Source organism: Babylonia areolata, chromosome 5 (assembly GCF_041734735.1).
Source record: "Babylonia areolata isolate BAREFJ2019XMU chromosome 5, ASM4173473v1, whole genome shotgun sequence".
Classification (NCBI taxonomy): Eukaryota; Metazoa; Mollusca; class Gastropoda; order Neogastropoda; family Buccinidae; genus Babylonia; species Babylonia areolata.
In genome coordinates, this window is record NC_134880.1 from 32,088,048 (window position 1) to 32,113,751 (window position 25,704).

General features: G+C 45.6%; 1 protein-coding gene across 1 annotated transcript in view; it reads left to right on the plus strand.

Annotated features, from left to right (window-relative positions):
* The window catches only part of LOC143282026 (tyrosine-protein phosphatase non-receptor type 9-like), a 113,786-nt gene that overhangs the window by 40,125 nt on the left and 47,957 nt on the right, over positions 1-25,704 (plus strand). The window contains exons 4-5 of the mRNA XM_076587452.1: positions 4,766-4,923; positions 25,193-25,271. Of these exons, the coding sequence (XP_076443567.1) occupies positions 4,766-4,923; positions 25,193-25,271 (237 nt within the window). The remainder of the gene's footprint in view (positions 1-4,765; positions 4,924-25,192; positions 25,272-25,704) is intronic.

Below are 25,704 nucleotides of genomic sequence, written 5' to 3' on the forward strand. Positions count from 1 at the left end.
TCTGCACTGAGGAGGGGGGATGATCCTGAGGATGTGGGGCCATAGACTTCTTTTAAGGCATCATAGAACCTCTTCATATTGTGCCTGTCAGCATATCCCTGGATCTCATCAGCTTTGTCACTCAGCCACTTATCCTGCATCTGACGTAACTTTTGCTGAACAGTCCTGCGGATGGCATTGTACGTATCCTTTTTTGATGTGGACTTTGGGTTGCTCAGGTAGGCTTGATGCAGACGGCGTTTCTCATCCAGAAGCTGCTTGTTTTCATCACAGTTTTCATCAAACCAGTCTTTGTGCTTTCTGGTCATGGGTCCCAGGGTCTCTGAAGCTGTACTATAGATCAGCTCGCACAGGGTCCTCCAGTCAGACTCCACATTCTGGCTGTCCAGAGGCGGATTCCAGACGATCTTCCAGCAGCTCCACAAAGGTCTGTTTGATGGTGATGTTTTTCAGCTTAGCGATGTTGAGCCGTTTTGGAGCCTTCTGGCCTTGGGGGCGTCTCTTGGGTTGGATTCGAATATTCAGCTTCGAGACTACAAGGCAGTGGTCTGTCCAACACTCGGCGCCGCACATGGTCTTTGTCACACGTACATCTTGCCTATCCCTTTTACTGACGATGACGTAATCGATGAGATGCCAATGCTTTGAGCGAGGGTGCATCCATGATGTCCTGTTACGGGTAGGGAGGCAGAAAACTGTCTTGGTTATCAGCAGTTCCTGCTCTGCACAGGTCTGAAGCAAAAGCAATCCATTTGGGTTGCAGTGGCCCACACCGTGCTTTCCAATCACTCCATCCCAGGAGATGTAGTCAGAGCCAACTCTAGCATTGAAGTCCCCAAGAATGATGAGCTTGTCTGCTTTCAGGATAGCAGCAATGACAGAGTGAAGGTCCTTGTAGAACTTCGCCTTCACTTCATCCAGGTTGGTCATGGTTGGGGCGTAGGCACTGACAATGGTGAGGTGCTTCTGGCCAGATGCCAGTGGGAGTTTCATGGTCATAAGCCTATCGTTGACTCCCTTTGGGATTCCATTTAGCTTGTTGACAAGTGCTGTTTTTACTGCAAAACCAACGCCAGCCTCACGTCGCTCTTCGCTTCCTCGTCCACTCCAGAAGAAGGTGTAACCAGATCCCCATTCATTGAGCTCGCCTTCACCTGCAAGCCGAGTCTCACTCAAGGCTGCGATGTCGATGTTGTATCTGGCGAGTTCAGATGGAACTAGTGCCATTCTCCTTCGGGGTCTGTGCGCATCATCTCTGTCCAGAAGAGTCCTTATGTTACAAGCACCAATGGTGAGAGGAACGATCCTTGTTTTTTTCTTTCATTTCTCTTTGTTTCGACTGCTGATGTAGGGTCCCCGCCAGCCGCGGTATGCTGGCCAGGGTGATATGGAGCAGGCAATTTTTAGGGCACCTTTTCTAGCCCCTTCCTCATGCCAGGGAGGTGAGCAGTGCATTCCTAAACAGGGCTGCTCAGATGCTCAGACGGCTGCCGAACTCCATTGCTGCTCCTGTCGATGAAGAACGAACCTATGGCCAGAGCCGCCTGCGTGCAGGTCTGCGGCTGCGACTGCCAGTGTACCCACACCTGTCATTTCGTCACTTGCCTGTCACGACAGGACTTAGGGGTGATGAAAGGATGAAGGATGAAAGGCCATTAAGGATGACTGATGACTTGCGCGATGAGTTTGTTTAAAGTGAAGAGGAGTTGCGCAACGTCGACCTCACTCTCTCGTCCGGGTTCACCAATTTCCAGTGGCAAGACTAAGTCGAGACAACTGGAGGATGAGCCTGGATGCAGTGGATGACCAAGATATCCTTTCGGTGTCTCATATATATATATATATATATATATATATATATATATACATATACATACATACAGTCCTCATTTGCAACTTCTGCATGTGCCATGCCCATTCACTTCATGCACACTTTCAGACTATCTCTCTCTCTCTCTCTCTCTCTCTCTCTCTATATATATATATATATATATATATATATACAGTCCTCATTTGCAACTTCTGCATGTGCCACGCCCATTCACTTCATGCACACTTTCAGACAGTATCATAGAGGTTAACAGAGACCTAGTTGGCCCACACTGCAGGGGGAAGCGGCTGAGCACTGTTAATAATTTTGCCTGCAGATGATAGCTGTTTGATTAATGGGAACATGCTTTTCTAAAACCATGCTTTACATGTAGTAACTAATTCACAACTTGCACAAAACGTTCACCACCCTTTATCATGTTCTCCCTCCCTCCCTCCCTCCCATGAATAAGTGGAAGGTTTGTATTTGAGATTAACTCTAGGTCAACCACAGAGTTATACTCAACTCCTGCTCCACTTTCTCTCATGCTGGCTTCATCCAGATCTTCAACTACTCCCACCCTCTTTCCTCTCTGGAAATCATCATTCTAACATTCAGTTACATCAAGTGAACCATCTGACAAGATTTTGCCACACGTAGTTATTCAATTATCATCAGTGACTTTTAAAGCTTCTGCAACATTTTTGATGGCAAAATGTCTTCTTTTTTTAATAGCTGGAGTACACTACTGTTTCCAGCCACTGAGGTAAGGTTGCAGTTTGTCGTCCGCCATTTTGAAAGCATCATGGGGGGGTTGGGGGGTGGGTGGGGGGGGGGGGGGGGGGGCACTGACAATAACATCCAGATATACAGAGTGTGGTTGGGTATTGCTTCTCACAGATAATTGAAAAAAGTAGACATATCAAGTTTTCTGACCAGTGGCTATGGGGACGCATTGACTTTAAAACAGAACTATGAAAAATATTGAATTGAAGCTGATGTATATGTTATTTTTTATGTACGTCAAGGAGCAAATAGTGAAGCACTTCTGATGACATATACATATACGTCATGGGGCACTGAAGAGGTTAAAGTCCACCCAGTCATCAGAGAAAAGCTGAATAACCGGAGACCATTCAGGGCAATGCTGATTTCAAAATATTTGCAAAAGTATTAGCTGTGAGACTGGGAAACGTGATATATGTTTGTCAGTGATGGTCAAATAGGATACTTTAAACAATTTAAAGGTAGGAACATAGCAACAATTATAAGATCAAAAGACAATGTTATAGATTATCTCAGCAAAACTGGAAAAGCAGGATAGGGTCCAGACAGTGCAAAGGCTCTTGATGCGATATCTAAAAGCTTCCATGTTTTTGATGGATTTTGAACAAACTTTCAAATGGGTTTTGAATAAAAATCAAAGTTGTATTAATCAAGGTGGATGGGTTTCTGAACCAGTTAACAAAACAGTGGCATATGACAGAGCTGCCCTTTTCCCGACTAGCATTTATCCTCGCAGTTGAGCTTTTAGGTGTTCAAATTAGAAATAGCCCCGTTATATAGCCCCATAGTAGGGATCCATTTATCAAGGATTGACATTGAGTATGATACACTTTATTATTTCCCAAAACTGGGAGGGATATATGTGCTGCTGATGTTCAATATGATTAAATCTTTTAAACAGAAATTCAAAATTAAAATTATACCTTCACAGATAGAAGGCTCAGAGAATCGGCAGACAGTTTGATGAACAAATTGTTCCCTTGTATGTAGTGATAATTGTAATATTATCCCTGAAAATGTGTTTCATGATTGTGTAACGATTTATTGATACTGGAAAGTTTTGATATGATAACACAAATTTTAAAATGTTGATCTGTAGATCTGTGTTTTGATTGTAAATTGATCTGTGCTTTGAAATGGGCTGCTTTAGCTGGATGGAATTGTTTGGTTTCTGCAAACAACTTTTGCTTTGACAAACACAAGGTGAACGGAAGTATGATGTGGTTTAATATACTCTAAGGCATGAAAAACACACACACACATGCAAGCATTACTGATAAACACATAAAATGTGTTTTCCATAACATAAATGACATTAAAGGGTGGGAAAGCAGCCCATGCTTTTTCACAAATGTTAGAAAGCATGGGAAGTCCGCCTTACTTTTATTAGAAACATTTCTTTTTTCATCAGTTTGTTTCTTGACGTATCTTTACACAATTTTTTTGAGAAATATGTGAGAGAAAAGAATAGACAAAGATTTGAAAGAGAGGAATGACAACAATGATGATCATGGTAATATTGATTGGAACAACCTGATGATATTACCCATGGTATAGCAGAATTTTGCAGTTCCTGGAAGATTTGTGCACTAATTTAATTTTCATACTAAGCAGAAGTACCTGTTTGAACTTAAAATGACTGCTCACTCAGTGTATTTGTATGTCAGATAAAACTTTAAAGTGCTAAGTTTTGTGAATAAGAAACAAAAATGTAACAGTAACCTGACTGTGAAAATATTTTGGCTTCTTTATAATCTTTGTGCCCATCCAAGAAGCGTACTATTGTTATAATTAGAATATGTGGATCCAGCTGAGTTTTTCCTTTTTTTAAAGCCAAATTTGTTGTCAAATGTCTATGTATTTTCAGAGAAAATGAATGTGTTACAATTTACTGTGGAGACACACACACACACACACACACACACACATGCACGCGTGCGCGCATTCATTCATACAGACAGATACACAGACAACTGAAACACATGGTTGTTACATAGACTCATGTTGTGCGTAAACACATATGAGCCAATAAAGATTGTTCACACACACACGCGCACGCATTCATTCATACAGACAGATACACAGACAACTGAAACACATGGTTGTTACATAGACTCATGTTGTGTGTAAACACATATGACCCAATAAAGATTGTTCACATTTTTGCAGGGCACGTCGCAATCTCCCCAAAAACCGTTACACTGATGTCCTTTGTTATGACCATTCACGAGTTAAACTGGCTGCTGGTGTCTCCTCTTCTTCTGACTACATCAATGCCAATTTTGTGGATGGATACAGGCAGAAGAATGCCTACATTTCTACACAAGGTGATTTTATTATAACAGCGTGTGCACTGCCACTGTCAGTGTTTGAGTTATTAAACTCAATTTGTATTAATATATGAATTTAAAATGTTAAGTTCATACATTCTACTTTAATGTTGGCATCTTTTCCTACCTACCCCACTTAAACCTCTACTGAAATCATTGTAGTATGTGTGTGTCTGTGTGTGTGTGTGTGTGCACAAGTGTGTGTGAGCGAGCATGCATGTGTGTATGTGTGTGTGTGTCGTGTAGTTTTTGTCGTGTGTGTGTGTGATTATTCATATCTGCAATTTGCAGTATTGGCTTTGTGTATGCACATATACGTGTTGTTTTTTCATGTGCAGAGGTGTGTTATTATGCACTGGCGTATATGTATTGTTTCAAGTGATGCGCTTAGGGCCCATGATGTATGCGGTTCAGCCATAGTATAAGTACTGTCTACTACTAGCAAACTAGGCCTGTTGATTTGCTCTGTTCGGCCAAATTTTGTGCAATAAGACAGTCAAGTCTGCACTGCTCTAGTCAAGTCCACACTACTTTAGCCAGTCAAACGCATTTGATGGCTACAAGTGATGATCCGTTCCTTTTGGCCAGGCTGTCAATGCCATCTTGTCAGATTTACTGCTCTAACACTTTTATTGGTTTTTAAGTGTGTTAATTTGGCCTATTTTATTGCATGCTGTGTGTCTTTATAACCTTAATGCTATCTCTGATGTCGATTTGACCCCTTAAATTGCTATTTCCTTTGTTTCTTACTCATAATCAAGGGGGATTCACAGGGGGTAACAACTCCACTGTGAGTAGTGTGGACACAAGGTGGGACACTTCCTCACAATAGGATTTCATGTCTGCCCTGTCTCAGTCAGTGTGCTGAGAAGGCCCTCAGTTGAGGCGTTGCTACTTCCCTTCATCCCTCCCATGCTGAGGCCGTCCCCCACCCCTCTCAGTGGGGAGGAAAGCCCTGGCCTTGCAGGGGTTGGGTGGGGATACCAGTCCTTTGCTTACCTTGGGCCAAGTCACCCCAGTATCTCCATGGGAGGGGATACTGTGAGGCCTGTGCATGTCAGGCAGTTCCAGGCTGTTGGCCTGTCAGTCTACCAGCAGGTCCAACAAACAAGTTGGAGTGAACCTCCCTTCGACGGCAAGGTTTCTCCCTTTCTGGAGGTCAAGGTGCCATTGACCCTTGGGGATGGGGTCACGGGATGGTTAGTGCCTGCAGGTGGTTTTCCCCAACTACCCGAATTGGGACGCACCTGTGGTGCATGCTGGGTTGCCAGGAGGACCAGTCACAACCCCTTGTCCTCTTCCATCCATAACTAGTCCAGAACCTCCCACAGGGCAATGCATGCTGCCTCTGTAGTCGGGATCAACCATTTGTCAGTCAGGCTGATTTCCTCAGCCAATAGTGCCTTTCTGTTGGGACCTTGCACCTCTGCCTCCCTATACGTGACCTCCACGGTCACTCTACAGCCTCCCTTGCAGGAGTGACCACTTATGGGTCACACCACCTGGGTGGGGGAAGTCTGCAGTCCACCCCCTCAGTCCTTCAGGGAGATGAATGGGTGTTTATGCTCTCGCAGCAGGCATACGTCCCTATTTCCTTCACTGAAGCAAAGTAAGAAGGTTTGACACCAACCCTCTCAAGCGTGGCTTGACCTGCGGTCCAAGCACTCTATGCTCACATCAGGTGGGAAGGATGATAGGGGCCCTTTTTTCTGACCAAACATTTGATTGTCTTGCTGGGTAAACCACAAACTCCAGGACACTCCACTGGCTATTTTAACGTGAGATGGGACCCAGCCTGGGATGGAGTAGGAGGAAGATTTAGAGACTGTACTCTGAAGTACTAAGTTTAAGTCCATGTTCGCCTAGAGATCAGGTGGAACCCAACTTGGATCTGGCAGAGCTAGAGCTGACGCTTCCCAATCAGGTTACTCATGCAGAGTCCACCCTTCAAAAGGTGAGGTGTGGTCTTTCTATACTTATCCCACAACAAATTGCCTTCCCTATCTCAGCCAATCTCTCATTCAAGACATAGGCGGACTGGGACAGATTGGCCTGCTGATGCCTCTTGAAGGTCTCCACAGCATACTCATTCTTTGACGCCTTCCTCTACAGGGCCAGTCAGTTGTGGGAACAGCGTCCTGTTCGTCATGGTACGAGGTGACCTAAGGCTGAATCTCTTTGGCAGCAGAGTGGCCTCTGGTCTGACAGTGGTGGCAGACACAGCTACCAGCCTGCATTTGAACTCTGTGCTGGCCAGACCGGACATGATTCTCTGCCTCTCCAGTATACTGCAAGAGGAAAGGGCCGCTTTGCAGTCCATCCCAGCCCAGCAGCACTCCCTGTTTGGGCAGTATGTGCCCCAATTCATCAGTCATAGGGCCATAATGAACAGCGAGTTGGCATTTTACTTAGCCAATACTGCCTAAGGTCATCAAGGTTCTCTGCCTCTTAAGAGGCCTGACCCCCGGTCTCCTCCCAGTGTTACTCAGCCTAAGCTGAGGCGGTGGAATCAACAGCACTGCCAGAGGCCCAAGGCCACTCACGTCCAGGCATGACAACCAGGCATGACTAAAGCCAAAAGACAGCATGCCCAATGACTCAGCCCTGATTCAGCACCTCCAGTTGTGCAGCCCCTACAAGTATCGGGGTACTTTGGCAGAGTACTGCCCACCTTTAAAACTCACTCCTCCTTATGAGCCCAGCTCAGAGGAGTAGGAGAATGAACAAAGAAATGATTTTATTCAAATAAAGGTCAAAGCCTATTATTGAAGGGGTGTGACATAAGTACAATGTCATATTGGAGCTATAACTGATATACTACAGGAATTCAAATATTAAATATTACATAAAGTAGATCAACAGCAAAAAATACTATGATGTCATGATTATCAGCTTCTTCAAAGATTTGTAAATTATATAGGTAGTGAGGCCATAAAGAGTAGTCTCATTTCTAGACAACAATAAATTCAAATTATTTCAATCTAAAGCTGCAAGATTATATTAGTTTGGATCAATCAACTTCAATCGTAGGACAAGTAAACAAAAAATGGATCATGTCTTCTCTGTGTTACATAAGCGGCACCTTAGTTCACAATCACCTTGAGACCTGTATCTTTGTCTATGACACAATTAAAATCAGAAACACCAAATCTGAATTTAGTCAATGCACATTTGATATATCTGTTCATTCCAGTTGCAAGATATCGCTTGATTAAATGTGTGGTATTAACAAATCTATATTAAGCAAATCTGTCACTGATAAATATATGGTCTTGCCAGTCCTGCCACTTAAAATTAATGTCTTTGTTTGAAAGATTAAAAAAATCCTGGAATATGTTGGCTGGACACCTTGATTGTCCCTTACGTAAGAAAAACCATGAGAATTTAGGAACTGATGTACGTTTGTAAACCACGTGTTTGTACCATTAATGTCCAAGTTATACAATACCTTATCAGCTTTGGGTGGCAACCTGTTTTCTTCCATCTGCATTAGTTTTTACTTCACTTCACTTTTCCCTTAGTCAGGATGACTGTTGGGGCACCACAGATAACCGGTCAACCACCTTCCTCCATCCTTCTCTGTTTTCTGCTTCCCTCGCTAAGCCTCAGACCTGTCCATTCTGAGATGTCTTCCCATCTCTTTTTCTGCCTGCCTCTCCTTCTCCCTCCTTGTACAGTGCCCTGCAGGATTGTCTTTGCAGGTCCTGTTGATCTTGTAATGTGCCCATACCATCACAATTTGCGTTTTTAACAGTGGTGAGATGATCTTCATAATCATAGGTCCTGATTCTGTTCCTCACTTCTTCGCTGGTTATGTGATCTCTGTACATGATGTCCAATAGTCTTTGAAAGCATCTCATTTCTGTGGCCTGTATCCTCTTTTCTAACTCTGCTGTGAGGGTCCATGTTTCACATGCATATGGGAAGATTGAGATGAACAAGGAACACATTACTCTTATCTTGGAGCTGAGTGCAATGTTCTTGTCATTCCATATGGTCTTCAGCTTAGTTTGGGTGATCCTGGACAGAATTTTTTGCTTTGATCCTTCATCAGTTGTACTTGAAGTTCTGCATGATCTCTAGTTTCTGGCCACTAATTTTAATGTCTAACTGATACCCTTGGTGTTCTTGGTCTTCAGCTTGGTCTTCTCTGCACTGATCTCCAAGCCGCAAGCCGTTGATGCCTTGTCCAAGCGTTCCACTAACCTAACAAGCTCTTCTTTTCCTGCAAGGGTGTCAATGTCATTGGCAAAACGCAAGTTTGTGATTGTTCTGCCTCTAGTGCTGACTGATCCGTCATGGTCTTCTAAGGCATCGGTCAAGGTTCTCTCAAGGAAGATGTTAAAGAGAGTCGGCAAGAGCAAGCAGCCTTGTCTGACTCAAGTGTTGTCCTGAACCATTCTCCTTCACTGCCGTTGTAGCACACTGGGCTGGTGGCTTTGTAATAGAGGCTCTCTATGACCTTGATCAAGTTGGTGTTGATGTTATACAACTTCATCCTGGACCAGAGCGCTGCATGCCTTAACAAGTCAAAAGCTTTCTTAAAGTCCATGAACACATGGAAGATATCCTGTTGGTGTTGTAGATGCCTCTCACACAGTGTCCTCAGTTTGAAGACCTCTACTTCTTCCTGTAGGATGGGATAGTTGTCGGTGTTGGTCACTGGTGGGTGCTTTAGTACTTCTGGGTCTCCTTTGGCTCTCTGGGTGTACAGTTCTGAGCAGTTTTCTGTCCATATGTTTAGAATGTCATGGTCTTCTGTGAGACAGTTCCCATCTTTATCATTAGTTTTAACCAATACTTGATACATGTGATATCGGTTGGAAACCTCCCAAATTCACCATACACAAAATTGTTCAGAGTTTGACTGTCTACAATCAAAAAATGTTTCATGGCCTACAAATGTATTTTTTCAGTTTCAAAACCCTTTCTCAGATGCTGAAATTGCAGCACTATATTGCCTTATTGATTGAACCTGAGAATCAAATAATTTAGTAAACAGACTAAAAGAGCTACAATCCAACTTATTTATCACATGAAAAATAAGCAGAACTGCTTTCTTTGCTCCAGTAACTAAATCTTGACATGCGAAACTAAAGCTGAGTCTGGTAGAAAAATAAATCCCAAGAAATTTGTAAGCATTTACCCATGTGACACTTTCATCACCATAAACTCCCATATCTCGTTACGTTGCAAATAGCCTCCTCTATGAAAAACAATTACATTGGTTTTTGACATATTAACCTTTAGTTCAAGTCTTGTTGCTGCCATGTACAAGCTTTTCAATTGTCTTTGTAAACCTGCTGTGGTCGCAGATAATATGATGATATCATCAGCAAAAAGTAGTGTAAATAATTCAACCAAGTCAAAGTAATAATATCATGTTGTCCGTTTTCGACTACATGTATTTCCAAAGCAAGTTCATTAGCGAATAAAGAAAACAAATCTGGACTACATTATATGCCCTTGCTTGACCCCATGACTACAATTAACAGAGTCTGATAATTTAGCCTCAGGTCTTATTTTCACTTTCACTTCATTATACATGTATACTTTTGATACAGCAGTACAACTTACCCTTTATTCAATTTTTCAGTAAAACTGGTCAAATCAATTTTCTAGAAATTGAGTCAAAGGCTTTTTCAGAATCAACAAATGCAACATGTAACTTCTGATTGTTTTCAAACTGTTTATGAACTGCAGCTACTTAACACAGATACATGGTCAATAGTAAAGTCCTTTTTAATCACACATACTTAACCGTGACCCAACTAGTGCAGACTCCGGCAGGGGTCTGACATTCCTGTCCTGTGCAAACTACTGTCTGCCTATGCGGAGAAAATGAGAGAACTACGGCCGATAACCTCCCGGAAGTAGGTAACGTCCCCTTTGTCCTCCTAGTTATCGCCCTCTTTTTCCGGCAGCCATCTCGACACCTGTACCTGTGCACTTCATACGGCTAAGTTTTTCGCATTTTCTATCTGTCTATCGATTCTTTGGCGTTTCTGTTTTGTGTCCAATTATGTCTTCAAACAGGTCGCACAATTATGTAGCCCGATTGGGAGATCGGGCTAAAATTAAGGCATGATCGCAATCGATTCGCGATCAGTCTGGGCCCTCTACCTCTGCCGCTCTCAGCAATGCCAACCCTACGCCACCTCCACTTCCTCCGCTACCTCCGGTCGACTCCAGACCACCACTACCCACTACGCCTCCTCCGGCGACTTCTACAGGTTTGCTTGCCAATACACAGGTCAGTGGTGCCATTCACAATTCTTTTTTCGATTCGCGATCGGACTCGTCGCGATCCGCGATTTCTCGGCTCTGCCAGTCGGCAGTACCCGAGTCGACCTCCTCTATCCCTTTCCCCATGCCCTCAGTCTCAACAAGGGATTCTAGCACAAACCCTTTGGGGAAACAACGCAAGTCACTTGCTCTGGATCCGCACACTAGTCTGGGCCCTACGTGCGATGCGTCCGTGGTGGCGGCCGTGACATCGGATCACGAGCCCCCCACGCGGCATGCCTCGACCGTCTCGGATCCTTTGGTGACCGTGGCGTGTAGGGATGCCCTCCCGTTGTGCAGGGAGGAAGGTGGACCACTAGGGGACACGCTTGCCCATACGCGTGCACCCCCTCCCCTTGTCACGATTTTCCAATCCAAGGGAGGCAACTCCTGCTTCGGTCCCCTTATCGGTGACCGCCGCAGTTACTTCCCTTGCACCGGCACTGCCCCTTGCCTCCAGTGCAGGCGCGTGCACGGTTCCACCAGGCCATGCAGTGATGTCCACATCTGCCATTCCTCCAGCTGCTGCTGTTTCCCAGCCACAAACGGTCTCTCAGCAAGCTGCTCAAACAAACAATCAACAACTCATTATCAGCTTGCTGCAGCAATTATGCTCCTCTGTCCTTCCTGGTGCCACACCTTCTCCTGCTTCTGCTCCTTCTTCTAATGCAACACCACCACCCCCTGCCACCCACCAGCAGCTCCCCTCCACTTCAGCAGGACACACTCAGAGCACCCAGGACAGCCACACTGGCCACGTGCCCAGCACACAGCCTGATCCATCACCCTATGCCACCGAAGAGACATTTTCTGATGGTGACACAGACACAGAGGAACCACCTTCAGAAGACAACCAGTTGGTTTCTCTGCAGGAAGCACTAGCACACCTAGCTTCCTACACTCCAGACAGGGTGGAGACAATTCACGCACCGGGCACGCCTCAATCCTGCGGTGCTATGGAAATCATGGGCATCCACAGATCCTCCAATGGCCCTCACTATGCCCTCACACAGTCGCCCATGGTACTTGATGCCCTGCATAATACGCTGGCACGCATCAGGGGCCAACCCATCAGCGAGGTCCCCTCTGATTCTGTCCCCAATTTCCCTGCAGCAATGGGTCGAGGCAAATTCTTAAAAACCCAACCCAGACCCACTTCAAAACCCCCACTGTTAGCTCCGGGTCCTATCCCGCATAGACAACTTCCTGGCGGGCCTTGCCACAGCACTGATGGAAACGCCAGCTGATCCACCAGCCGGCCTTGACATCTCGGTCTCCTCTCCCTTCGTACAGCAGATCGCCCAGCTCCTTATGCGCTCTGCCAATATCCAAGCGCAGGCCTACATGAATGTGATTTTGGCCAGGAGGGACGCTGTGCTCGACCACTCTCCATACGTGCGTTCTCTGCCAGAACATGCTTCCCTCAGAGCGCTTCCTCCCGCTGACGGTTCCCTTTTTGGTCAGGGCTTCCCCACTGCGGCCATAAAACGCCGCGCAGACTTGGGTAGGGACCTTGCCCTCGGCGCAGGCCCTCTCCGCACTCTGGCACACCCGCGGCACGCTCAACGGCATCAGCCCTACACCTTCAGGCGTAGCAACATTACCTCCTTCGGACCGCGCCCGCGCCAATCCACACCGTCAAACGCCAGAGCACAACCCAGGCCACAACCCAGGGGTCAGCCCAGGCCGTACAGGCGCCAGCCGCACTCACTCCGCCCTCCATGCTGGCCAGCAACCAACTCCACACCGGCCCACCCCCAATGACTTGCCCCCGCCCTTCACCCGCCACTCGCGCACCAACAGCCAGCAGGAAGCCTGTCCAGGCACATGCCAGCGTGGCTGTCTCTCCCAGCATGCGAGTGGGTCCTCCGGGTGATAGGGTCGGGGTTCCGCCTGCCTTGGCTCTCCTCCAAGGCACCTCTCACTCTCTCTCCTCCTCCCTTCCCCCCCCCACAGGGCGACGCAGCCTGCTCAGCCCTGCGGGACGAAATACTCTCTCTTCTCCACAAAGAGGCCATAGAAGAAGCTCCTCCTCTCTCTCCGGGCTTCTTCGGCCGCATTTTCGTCATTCCCAAAACATCCGGCGGATGGCGGCCAGTCCTAGACCTTTCGCCCCTAAACAGATATCTCCAGCACAAATCATTCCGCATGGAATCACCTGCGTCAATCAGGGACTCCATCAGACAAGGCTACTGGGCAGTCTCCATAGACCTCACAGACGCTTACTTCCATATCCTCGTTCACCCCAGGGACCGCAAGTGGCTCCGCTTCTCATGGGAAGGCAAGTCCTTCCAGTTCAGAGCCCTTCCATTCGGCCTGGCTCCAGCCCCGTGGGTCTTCACCAGGGTGGTCAGGGAACTATGTTTGGCCCTCAGGAGCAAGGGCATACGCCTGAGGGTCTACCTAGACGACTGGTTGATCCTTGCAGAGAGCAAGGCCCTCTGCCAGCATCACCTCAACCTCGTCAGGATCCAGTGCCAAGCACTGGGCTTTCTGATGAACACAGACAAATCGGAACTGGAGCCCTCTCAACAGTTCGAATTCCTGGGTATGGCGATCGATTTGGTATCAATGACCATACGTCCGGCCATGCCTCGCCTCCACAGGCTACACAGCCTCCTTTCTCATCTATCACAGGCAGCCTCGGCATCAGCCAGGGAGCTTGCCTCTCTACTGGGCTTCATGGAGTCTCTTGCTGCACTGGTCCCCTTGGGCAGACTACACAAATGCCCATTTCAGCGCCACTTCCAGAACAGGTGGTCCCAGTCTTCTCAGACATGGGACACCCAGATTCCTCTAGGCACATGGTTCTCACAGTCGACCCAGCGCTGGATGGACATGCAATGGCTCAACGCCGGGGTTCCCATCTTGAACCCAACTCCGGATGCAGAACTATACACAGATGCCTCCAACATGGGCTGGGGTGCTCACATGGAGAACCACACAGCATCGGGGACTTGGTCCCCACAGCAGCAATCATGGCACATCAACAAACTGGAACTGGAGGCGGTCTCCCTTGCCCTCCAGCACTTCCTCCCCCACGTTTCGCGCAGGTCGATCTTGCTATGCACAGACAACACGACGGTAGCATGTTATCTGAACAAACAGGGGGGAGCTCACTCTCACCAGCTGTCCCTGCATGCGGAGACAGTCCTCCTCTGGTGTCAAGAGCACAACATCCACCTGACAGCACGACATGTCCCAGGCAAGCTCAACATTCTAGCAGATTACCTCAGCAGATCCCACACAGTGCTTCAGACGGAGTGGACCCTGTCACACTCAACACTTCAGCCGATCTGGGACCATTGGCACAAACCACATGTGGATCTCTTCGCCACAAGGTTCAACTTCCGCATTCCCACATACGTCTCCCCAGTCCCAGACCCGCAGGCCTGGGCCGTGGACGCCCTGTCGATCAGCTGGTCCAACCTTTCGGGGTATGCCTTCCCCCCACTGCCAATCATGGGAAAAGTCCTCAGAAAGGCAAGACTGGAGAGTGCCGCCCTGATTCTCATCGCACCCCACTGGCCAGCACAGCCGTGGTTCCCCGACCTTCTCCACCTCACTCACGTCCCCCCACTCCGCCTTCACATCGGCAGACACTCCCTAGTTCAGCCCCGCTCAGGCATTCCCCACGGAAACCCAGAGGTTCTCAACCTACACGCCTGGCTACTGTGCGGGAATCTCTGTCAGCACTAGGCGCCTCCGATGACACAGCCGACCTCGTGTGCAGGTCACATCGCAAAGGCACTCAAGGCGTTTACTCTGCACACTGGAATCGCTGGCTCTCCTGGTGCTCAACCCACTCAGTCAATCCCACACACCCATCCAACATGGACCTCGCCAACTTTCTCGCTTTCCTCTCCTCCTCCAAAGGCCTCTCCGCCTCTGCAGTACGCGTCCATCGCGCTGCAATCAGCTCCACTCTTCGGCAACTAGGCGGACCCTCTTTCTCAGATGACCCCCTGCTTAGGGCATTAGTCCGAGGGGCTTCCCTCAGCCACACACGTACATCCCCCCGGTCCCCTTCTTGGGACCTTTTTCTGGTACTACAATACCTCCGCAAGGCACCCTTCGAACCCCTTGCTATAGCTCCCTTCAAGCTACTCTCAATGAAGACACTCTTTCTCGTCTCACTCGCCTCAGGCAGACGTTGTAGTGAGGTCCATGCCCTCAGTGGCGTCACACAGGATATAGCCTTTGAGCCGGACGGATCTATCTCACTTAGGTTCCTCCCTGAATTTCTTGCCAAAAATCAGACTGCCGATACACCCTCTCCCATTCTTTTCATCAAACAGCTCTCTTCCATTCTAGCCCATGATGACGAGGATAGATTCCTCTGCCCGGTCAGGGCCCTGCGCATATACCTCAAAAGGTCGCGTCCCTTCCGAGCGTCCAAGCGACGCCTCTTCATTAGCTGGAACCTGGACCATCCACGTGACATTAGCAAAACGTCGCTGTTTCGATGGATAGTCAATGCGATTAAAGGTGCATATGCAGATGTAGGTTTGAGACTCGATGCCTCCTCAGCCAGAGCGCATGAAGTCAGAGCGTGGTCCTCCTCTCTTGCCCTGGCGCACTCAATACGGCTAGAAGACATCTTAGATGCTGCCTACTGGAAAAATCCTGCCACCTTCATCGACTTCTACCTGAGAGACGTCGCACGCCTTCGGGATGATGGCTCAAGAGGCATCGCTTCTGTGGTAGTTGCACAGCAGGCTATCGCAGCACATAGACAGTAGAACAGGCTAGCCCGCCACCTTGTCGCGCTATTCTGCACTAGTTGGGTCACGGTTAAGTATGTGTGATTAAAAGGAAATTTTCTATCTAAAATTACGTTTAAATAACATACTTACCGTGACCCAAATTTAAGACCCTCCCGTCCTCCCCGCTTCCTGTTCTCCCTGCTCGCTGCGCTGCTGATGGCATATTGCCGTCAAAAGAGGGCGATAACCAGGGGGACAAAGGGGACGTTACCTACTTCCGGGAGGTTATCGGCCGTAGTTCTCTCATTTTCTCCGCATAGGCGGATAGTAGTTTGCACAGGACAGGAATGTCAGACCCCTGCCGGAGTCTGCACTAGTTGGGTCACGGTAAGTATGTTATTTAACCCCTAGGCTGCCTGCATGACGAGATAACTCGTCATGGCAAGCATGTATGCTTCGCTGCCTGCATGACGAGATAACTCGTCATCGAAATATTCTGACTTTTCCCGGGTTTGCATTCACTTCCTTTGCAAAAATAGTGGTAGCTTTAGCCTGGGGAATCTCTCTAGATTCTATTCATAGCTAGAAACCCCATCTACGTCATGAAGCAGTCCTTTATTTGAACGTTTTGGTTGGGTCACTGTCCAAGTGTTTGCCTGACTTCTCTCCTCGCTCGCTCAACAAAATGTCGGACTGACGTCGTGCTCAAGACATGCGATCGTGACGAACTAAATCAAAAATGATTTCTTTCTTTAGCTGATGCTCAGAAAGAACTGAAGCGTAAATTCGAAGGAGAAGATAGAGACGAACATTTATAGGACGATCTGATAGAAAATAAAGGGAGCAATCAAGAGAGTGGCCAAGATGCAACTGTCAGTGAGTGATGTCAGCTGTACAGCTGTTAGCAGACGACAGATGACCGAATTAGCAGCAGAGCGATATTCTTGGCACGCAGCCAACGCGGTCTGATGAGAACTGAATCAAGTGACCGTGTGAGAGGGGTGAGGAGGAGGGGGGTGGAGACTGAGGGGGCGTGGCCTCACATCCATCTTATCACTTGGAGAAGTCACAATGAATTGTGTATCTATCTCTTAAAAAAAAATAAAAATATTGTGGTTGTTCTAGTATGATTTTGTGTTTGCAGATATCCATTTGTCCGGAAAATATGATGTTTTTGTGCAAATTACCTGACTAATGTTTGTAATGAACAAGTTGAAAATGTGACAAAAAACAAAACACTGATTTCAAAACAACAGCATGTCACTTAAAATATATAAAATGGGAAAATAGCATGTGTTTTGTATTCTTTATTCATTTACCTTTCAGAAAATATATACTTTTATGGGTCTTTCTCCAATAACAAAGAGCACAGAATTTTTGGAAAATTTATATCCGTTTTTTGTGAAAAAACCCTGGCAAATAGATTTCACTTAAATCTTATTCTCCTGGCAGCGAAAGGGTTAAACGTAATTTTAGATAGAAAATTTCCTTTTTCTTTTTTTTTAATCCAGCTTGGTATTCTCCTGTTATATTATTCATAGCTTTCCATTCTTGTAATCTAGTGTTCATAATAGAACCATACAGTTTACTGCTTATATCACATAAAGAAATACCTAAAAAAAAAAAAACCTAAAAAAAACCCCTTATCAATATCATTTATATCACCTTTTTTTTTCTTTTCTTTTTTTTTTTTTAGAATAATGGCAAAATCACATATTCCTTTCAATTTTCTGGATAACAACCAGTGTCAAACAAATGATTAAACAGCTGAACTAAAGAATTAACAGTAATGTCACAGCCTCGGCGGGGTCGGGGAAAGCCGAGGTAGTGGATATTCCGGCTTGGCCAGAATCGGACAGGACTTTGAAAACAAAAAATAGATATGCAGTCTTGGCCGACCTTGAGCCACAGCAAGCAGAGGAGCAGGAGGTAGCGATGCTGCTTTATTTTTTTTTAACCTTTTTAATGGTGGTCATTCATTGAAACATCCGTGGTTTTTATGCCAATCTCCAGGAACTCCAGTTGCTTTGTCGTGCTTAGAAACCTTCAGTGCTGGCGCTGCAAGAGACTCTGCAAAGAGATGGCAAGTTTTTATCTCTCTCTGATTTTAACTCCATTTTTAAACCCGCTCAGCCGAAGCAAGAGGGATTGACGGAAGGTGTCGCTCTTTTTATAATGTCCCTTTTATATAGTACAGTTCCTCTAAGCACCCCTTTACAAGCGGTGGCAGTCAGAGTCACACTTAAGAAAATCATCACTGTCTGTTCTCTGTATCTTCCTCCTTCCATCCATGTTCTGAGGCAGGACCTCATGAACCTTGTTGACCAGCTCCCACAACAGTTCTTACTGTTAGGCGACTTCAGTGGCCACTCCCTGCTCTGGGGAAGTGAGGTGACATCAGCCCGAGGTCTTTTGGAAAACCTTCTTTCCGATATGGACCTCTGTTGTCTTAACGACAAGTCACCCACTTACCTTCATCTGCCTTCTGGGAAGCTCTCGTGTTTAGATCTGTCGGTCTGCGATCCATTGTCAGTCCTGGACTATGAGTGGAAAGTGCACGACGATCTGCACGGGAGTGACCACTTTCCTGTCGTCCTCCGTTCCACAGATGGGGAAGCTGACTCTCTGCCTGACCACCTGAACTATGACAAAGCTGACTGGGGAATTTTTACCACAAAGTTAAGAGCGGACCTACAGGAAGAAACAGTCTTACAAAGCAAGGATCCTGCTGACACTCTGACACAGATCATTTTAGAATGCGCCAAAGCAGCAGTCGCATCGTCTACCTCCAAGCCTCAGATGCCAAGAACGCCCTGGTTCAACGCCGAATGTCGGGATGCCCGTAAGTCTCGGAAGAGAGCGCAACGGCATGTCTTTCGGAGACCGATAGCGTTCGATCCCATCAACAGCTGAGGGCGAAAGCCAGATATGTTTTTAAAAAGAGCCAGAGAAAATCATGGAGAGGTTTTTGCTCTTCCTTAATCTCCAACACACCCAAGAAGAAAGTGTGGAGGGTTTTTAAAAAAAATTAAGGGCAAGAACGTCTGCCCAACTTTTCACATCTTAAGCTCTCAGACACTCTGATCACAGAGAAGAAAGCAGTTGCTAATTTGCTAGCCTCCACAATTGAACTGAACTCTAGATCTGCCAAGAAATCTGCTTTGTTTCTCAAAACCAAAAACTTGAAAGAAAAAACACCCTGCAACTTCTCTTCTGACAACACAGAGAGCTACAGCCTTCCTTTCACTATAAATGAATTAAAATCTGCCCTTCAGACCTGCACGGATTCCTCTCCAGGAATGGACGAGGTCCATTATAAACTTTTAAAACATCTTCCCGAAACCTGTCTGGACACCTTGCTCAAAGTTTACAACCACATCTGGATCACAGGCTTTTTTCCACCCTCCTGGTGGAAAGCCCTCATAATCCCAGTGCCAAAACCAGGAAAAGACCCCTCGAACCCCTCCAACTACCACCCAGTAGCACTGACCAGTTGCATCTGCAAACTGATGGAGAAGATGGTCAGCGGTAGACCCAGTTTATCCACAACTTCTTGCAAGACAGGCAAATCCAGGTGAGGGTCGGCACCACCCTGTCCGACATTCACGAGCAAGAGCTGGGTGTTCCGCAAGGGAGCATTCTGTCGCCGGCTCTCTTCAGCATCAAAATAAACGACATCGTCCAGTCGGTTCAGAAGGGATTGGACAGCTTGCTGTTTGTGGACGATTTCGCCCTGTATGCAACTGGCAGCACGTATGCCAGTATCCAGCGACGGCTTCAGCTCTGTGTGGACAAAATTCAGTGTTAGGCAGAGGAGAATGGATTCACTTTTTTGCCCTCTAAAACTGAGTGTATTCATTTTCATAACTTGCGCCAATTCTATCTGGACCCTGAAATACGTCTGGGAAAATCCACCATCCCGGCAGTCAAGGAAGCCAAATTTTTAGGGGTCGTTTTTGATCAGAAGCTGAACTTCCTCAGCCATATCAAACAGCTGAAGATATCTTGTCAAAAAGCCCTGAACATCATCCAAGTTGTGGCACAAACGGACTGGGGTGCTGATAAGAGAACTCTCTTGCACCTCTACAGAGCCCTGGTCCGGTCCAAACTAGATTACGGATGTGTAGTATACAGCTCGGCCAGACCGTCATACATGAAACTGCTGGACCCTATACACCACCAAGGGCTCCGTCTCAGCTTAGGTGCACTCCGCACCACCCCTGTGCTCAGCCTGTATGCAGAAGCGGGGGAGCCGCCTCTCTCCAACCGCAGATTGAAGCTGACCCTAAACTATTACTTGAAACTGTTTTCTGAACCCAGAAACCCTGCTTACGACGTTGTATTCAACAACCCCTTCAACAAGAAATTTAAAGACAACCCAAACTCCGCATTCAGCCGCACATAGAAAATGCCGATCTGGATGTCGGTGGCATCTCAGACTTTTCCAAGTTCCCCGACAGCCCACTGTGGACCTTTAAAACACCTGAGGTCCGATTCGATCAGGCCTCATACTGTAAAGATTCCACCAGTTCACTGGCCTACAGAACTTACTTTTCAGAACTCTGCCACAAATTTCCCACTTTCCAAAAAATCTTCACTGACGGTTCCAAGTCAGAGGACGGAGTCGATGCATCTGCGTTCTGTCCTGCCTTTCCTGACCAGCCCTCAACGGAACACATCCTATCTGACAGCTCAGTGTACACTGCGGAACTGACTGCACTGGTTCTGGCGGCAAAAATGGTTCTCTCTTTGAAACAAAAGAAATTCATGATCTTTTCTGACTCCTTGTCAGCCCTGGAGGCGATCACCTGCATGAATCTGACTCATCCCAAACTGCTGGAATTCTACGAAGTTTTTACTCTCATAACGAAGAAAGGATACGAGGGTGTGTTGGCCTGGGTTCCTGGACATGTTGGCATTCATGGTAATGAAAGGGCACACCAGCTGGCCAAGAACACTGTAAAGAAAGAATTATCGAGATCCTTCGTACCATACACAGACATGAAGCAGAAGGTGAACACTTATGTTAAGGATCTTTGGCAAGAGGAGTGGAACACCCAAACAGACAACAAGCTGTTCCAGATCTGTCCAGACCTAAAAGAGACCCTCCTTTCGGGGGTGAAGAACAGAAAGGAGGAGTCTGTGCTGTGCAGACTGCATGTGGGGCACACTTTTTACTCCTCCTTACTTGTTGAAGGGGGAAGAGATCCCTCGGTGTATTCCCTGTGATGAGCCTCTCACCGTGAAACATGTGCTCCTTAACTGTTGTGATCTGCATGATGTTAGACACAGACATTACACGGCAGTTTATTTGAAGACCTTGTTTCGTGATGTCCCTCCGTGGGTGCTGATGGACTTCTTGAAAGAAGTGAACATTTTTAATCAGATTTGAAGGTTTTAAACTATGGAAGGTTTTTTAAACTTTGAGTGGAAAGCTTAAAGTGGTGACTTGTTTTTATCGTTTGTTTTCTTTTTACCCTTGTAGTAGGTATTAACGTGGCGATAGCCTTGAGATGGCCTTAGTGGTCAGCGAGGCTCTAAGCACCATAATTTCATTTCATTTCATACTCCATTCAAAATATAGAGTCCCAATACAGTGCACATGATCAGTTATTTTTCCCCAAAGGTGTTTAATGTCTTGTCTTCAGAACGCCTTTGTTTGTTGCTACCATTGTCTTTTTGAAATTTAACAGGTGAATCATTTTGAGAACAATTTCCTGACGAATATCTTAAGTTTTTGCCTTCAAATCACGATTTTTCGCAAAACATCAACATCCTCAAAAGATAACAGCTTATCAACAACACTCTTCCAACATACCAATTCTACAACTAAACTCAGGCATACTATAATAAGGTGCAAATTTAGGTAGGACATAGGTTCATACAACTTATTACAAGTGAAACACTCATACAAAAACCAAAAAAATTCTTTGTCAAACAAAAAACAAACAGTAGCCACTGTCACACACAGTCTGATGCACATGAGAAAACACAGACTTGCGGACAAGGTAAATTATTCCTTCTGGGGCTGTATCCAAGACTAAATTCATTTTTCTCCAGGCAAGTTACCTTTGACATGGTCAGGACCTGCGGGTGCAGTTTAACGTGAAGGTCAAGTTATCTTCGTATTCAAGATGCATGCGGTGCACTCAGGCAGCTTACCCATCATCTATAATTAGAACTCCCAGGGATTCCCTTCTGCACATGCTCTTTTACTTCGCACCACACCGCAGTGTGATAAAAAAAAAAAAACACAAAAAAATACCAACAAAAAAGCACGCCAGTGGCAAAGCATTGATGATAGTCAGCAACTTGTCGAATCTTGGAGCCACTTACGCATTCTGACACATTGTCCTCCCAGCTTTTCAGCTAATTGAAAAAAGTAAGATGAAATAACTGAGTTTGGATTCAAATATTTCTCTGGAATGAAAGAATTTTGATGAACTGCAAATTTCCGGCATTCCATTATTTATTGTCTGCATGTGTGCTCACTTCACATCTACGTCATATGGAATATAACATGTCTGCCGGTCTCAATACCTCAATTTTGACTACCAAGTGAACATAGGATAAGATCAAATTATCAGGGGCCGTATTCAAGACATGGTCTCTCTGAAAAATGCCTGTTTTCCCTTAACAAAACAGTGCAACAAAAGGGATTGCCATATTTACCTCTGCTTCGTGATCTGTCACCCTTGGCAGACAGTAATGGAAAATCATTTCGGGTTTGTAGACCCGTGGTTAGGCTATTGTGTTCATACCAGCTATTGCTTTCCCTCGGGCAGTTTGCCTTGCCTGAAACAGATTACCCGCAGGTACACATTTTCCTGCAGGCACGATGGTCTCTTGAATACGGCCCCTGAACACCTACCCTGTCTTATCAACTAAACTGCATGCTTGATAAACAAGTTATAATCTCTTAACATACAGGAATCAAAATTCTCTGCAAAGGTTTCCATCAGACAAACAAAATCAAATGTAAAAAACAAACTACATTGTCCATTTTTTGAAAACAGACCACATACATTCCAGCAGAGATAAAACAAACAAACAAACATGTATACAAGTGAATCAGAAAACACATTCTGTTCAGAAAAAAAATGTCATTACCCACCCCTCTCTTATCACTGCTATTGCCACCATCTCTCCATTTATTCATGCAGCTGCCACAACCTCCACTGGCTTTCCTTCCATTGAAAGAACCATCCACACCATGACTGTCTCTATTGTTGATACTGTTCTCCCCACCTACCCCATCACCAATTGTACCTCACACAACACTGTCATCTTCGCTCCTCACTTTTACACCATTCAAGCCACTCTGTTGTACATATTTTGCACTGTTACATTATCATCCATTGCTAAACCAGAAAAAAAAATTTTTTTGAAAGGCTGAAATAGAATCATCATCATCAACACAAACTATATCATCACTCTCACACCTCACATTATCCACCGTACCACACTATGTTTCAACTGATAGGCAGCTGCACAATTTTTATCACCTTCGTGCAGGCAACACACATGCCACACACACAGCACCGATTCAACTGACCCTGCAAGTGTCAGCTCATGACAGGTCACACACATTTCACCTCTATCTGGAGTTGGAGTGTACACAGCATGAACAACAGGTGACTTTTTAATTTTGTTCCCTTCAATTTGTTATGCATGGACAAATTTGAAAAACAGGGCTGGCTTGACGTCTATTTCAGTTCCATCAGTTTGTCCTTACTGTCAAGTCTGTATTTCTTACTTTCTATGATGAGATGATCATATACCATGGAAACCTTTTTGTTTTGGCTTCTAGCAGATTTCATTTGTGGCACAAGCTTAAGATAATTCTAATTTGTCTGTGATTTTCTTGTGTACTAGCTCCTCACAGTCTTGCAAAGACTATTTATCTTGACATGTTATTCCATGAATTATGATGTAATTTTTTAAAACTCTTTTCTGAACCGAAAAACCCTGCCTATGATAGCGTTTTCATCAACACTTTCAGTAAGAAATTTGACGAGAACCCTGACTGCATCCCTCCCCTGGCACTCTGTATTCAGCCACGCATGGAAAATGCTGATCTAGATTTTGGAGGCATCTCAGATTTTTTTAAGTTCCCTGACAGCCTACCGTGGACCGTTATAAAACACCAAAGGTCCGATTTGATCTGGCCTCACACCACAAAGACTCCACTATAGGTCCTTGGCATAGTCGGCTACCTGCAGGTAAGCGTGTCTCTGTGCATGCTGTCCCCTCTCTGGTGCTTCAAGTGCCAGAAATTTGGGCACATGCAGGATCACTGCAAGGAGGAAGAGGTATGTGGCACATGCTCAAAGGTGGTTCACCAGGGCAGGTGTGACAGTCCAGCTCTTAGTGAGAACTGCGGAGGCAGCCACCCGTCTTCTTTTAAAGATTGCCCCACCTGGCAGAAAGAGATCTGATGAGTGAAAACTGAGAAGAAGCTACATTTTTATGAAGCAAAGAAGATCATTGAGGCCAGTTTGCTTAAGATCAGACCTTCATACGCAGCAGTGGCACGGTCCAAAGTGAAAAGATTGAAGCAGCGATTAGTTTTCATTGTACTTTTTTACCCTTGACTTAAAGTAGATGCTAATGTGGCAGTAGTCTAGAGATGGCCTCTGTGGTTGGCAATGTTCTAAGCACCATAGTTTGATTTGATTTGTGTGTGGAGGGAGAGATGGTGAGGGTTAGGGGATGGGTGATTAGGTTGTCATTTATGTTCTACAATGTTTTCATTTGTTTGAGTTCATTTACTGATTTTGCATAGGTGTGTGTGTGTGTGTGACAAAGGGAGATAAAATAAAATAAATAGATTTTTGACAACAGTAGAAGTTGTCAATATGCTGACCTTAACCTTGCCAATGATGAGAAGAGATAAATACAGACTAGAAAATACAACATACCGGTAAATACAGAAGAAAAAAATCAGTCATGCATGGACAGACAAGGACACTAACAGAATAGCCATTTCAAGACACATAGCGCTGTTAACATGTAACGAAAAAAGAGAAGTGCAATTGACATGTAGCATTATTGAATGTAGTTGAAATGACATAAATTACTGTTGACACATTGTACTATTGAACAAAGTGATAATGGTACAAAGTGATTTTGACATGTAGCACTAATGACACACAGTGCCATCAACATACACCCATATAGATTTAGTGGAAAAGCATGGTTGCCTGATTTACCCCATATTCATTCACAAAATCACATATGATTGACTTATTCATTATGTTATTGATGTGATACAGGTCCTCTTCCAAAGACATTTGTGGACTTTTGGAGGATGGTGTGGCAGTACCAGTGTCAAGTAATTGTCATGACAACCAGGTTTGTGACTGGTGATGAATATTTTAAAAAGAAGCAAGAAGATAGTTTCCCGAATCTGCTATCCATCAGTGATGATGAAAATTAGTTTACCTGCATAATTTTCTTTTCTGGAGAGTTGCTGTATCTTCCCAGATGCACTAATCAGCAGTGGCATGACTTAGGCTGTCCATCCCAAGTACAGTTGTCACCTGTCCTACTTAGAGCTTGGTGTCACACTGAGGATAGGTGCTATATAAGGATCCATATCATCATCATGTCACACTTAGTAAAACTGTGTGCACTTTAGTTCGTTAAACTTTTTAAAGGCAGTTTGTTTAATCAAATAACCAGTTTTGTATTTCAAAGATTTCATCATTCAAAATCATTGCATTTTGAATCAATGGTGGTGTGTCCATCGAGATCGATGATGACCATCGTTGTCATCCAGCTGGGG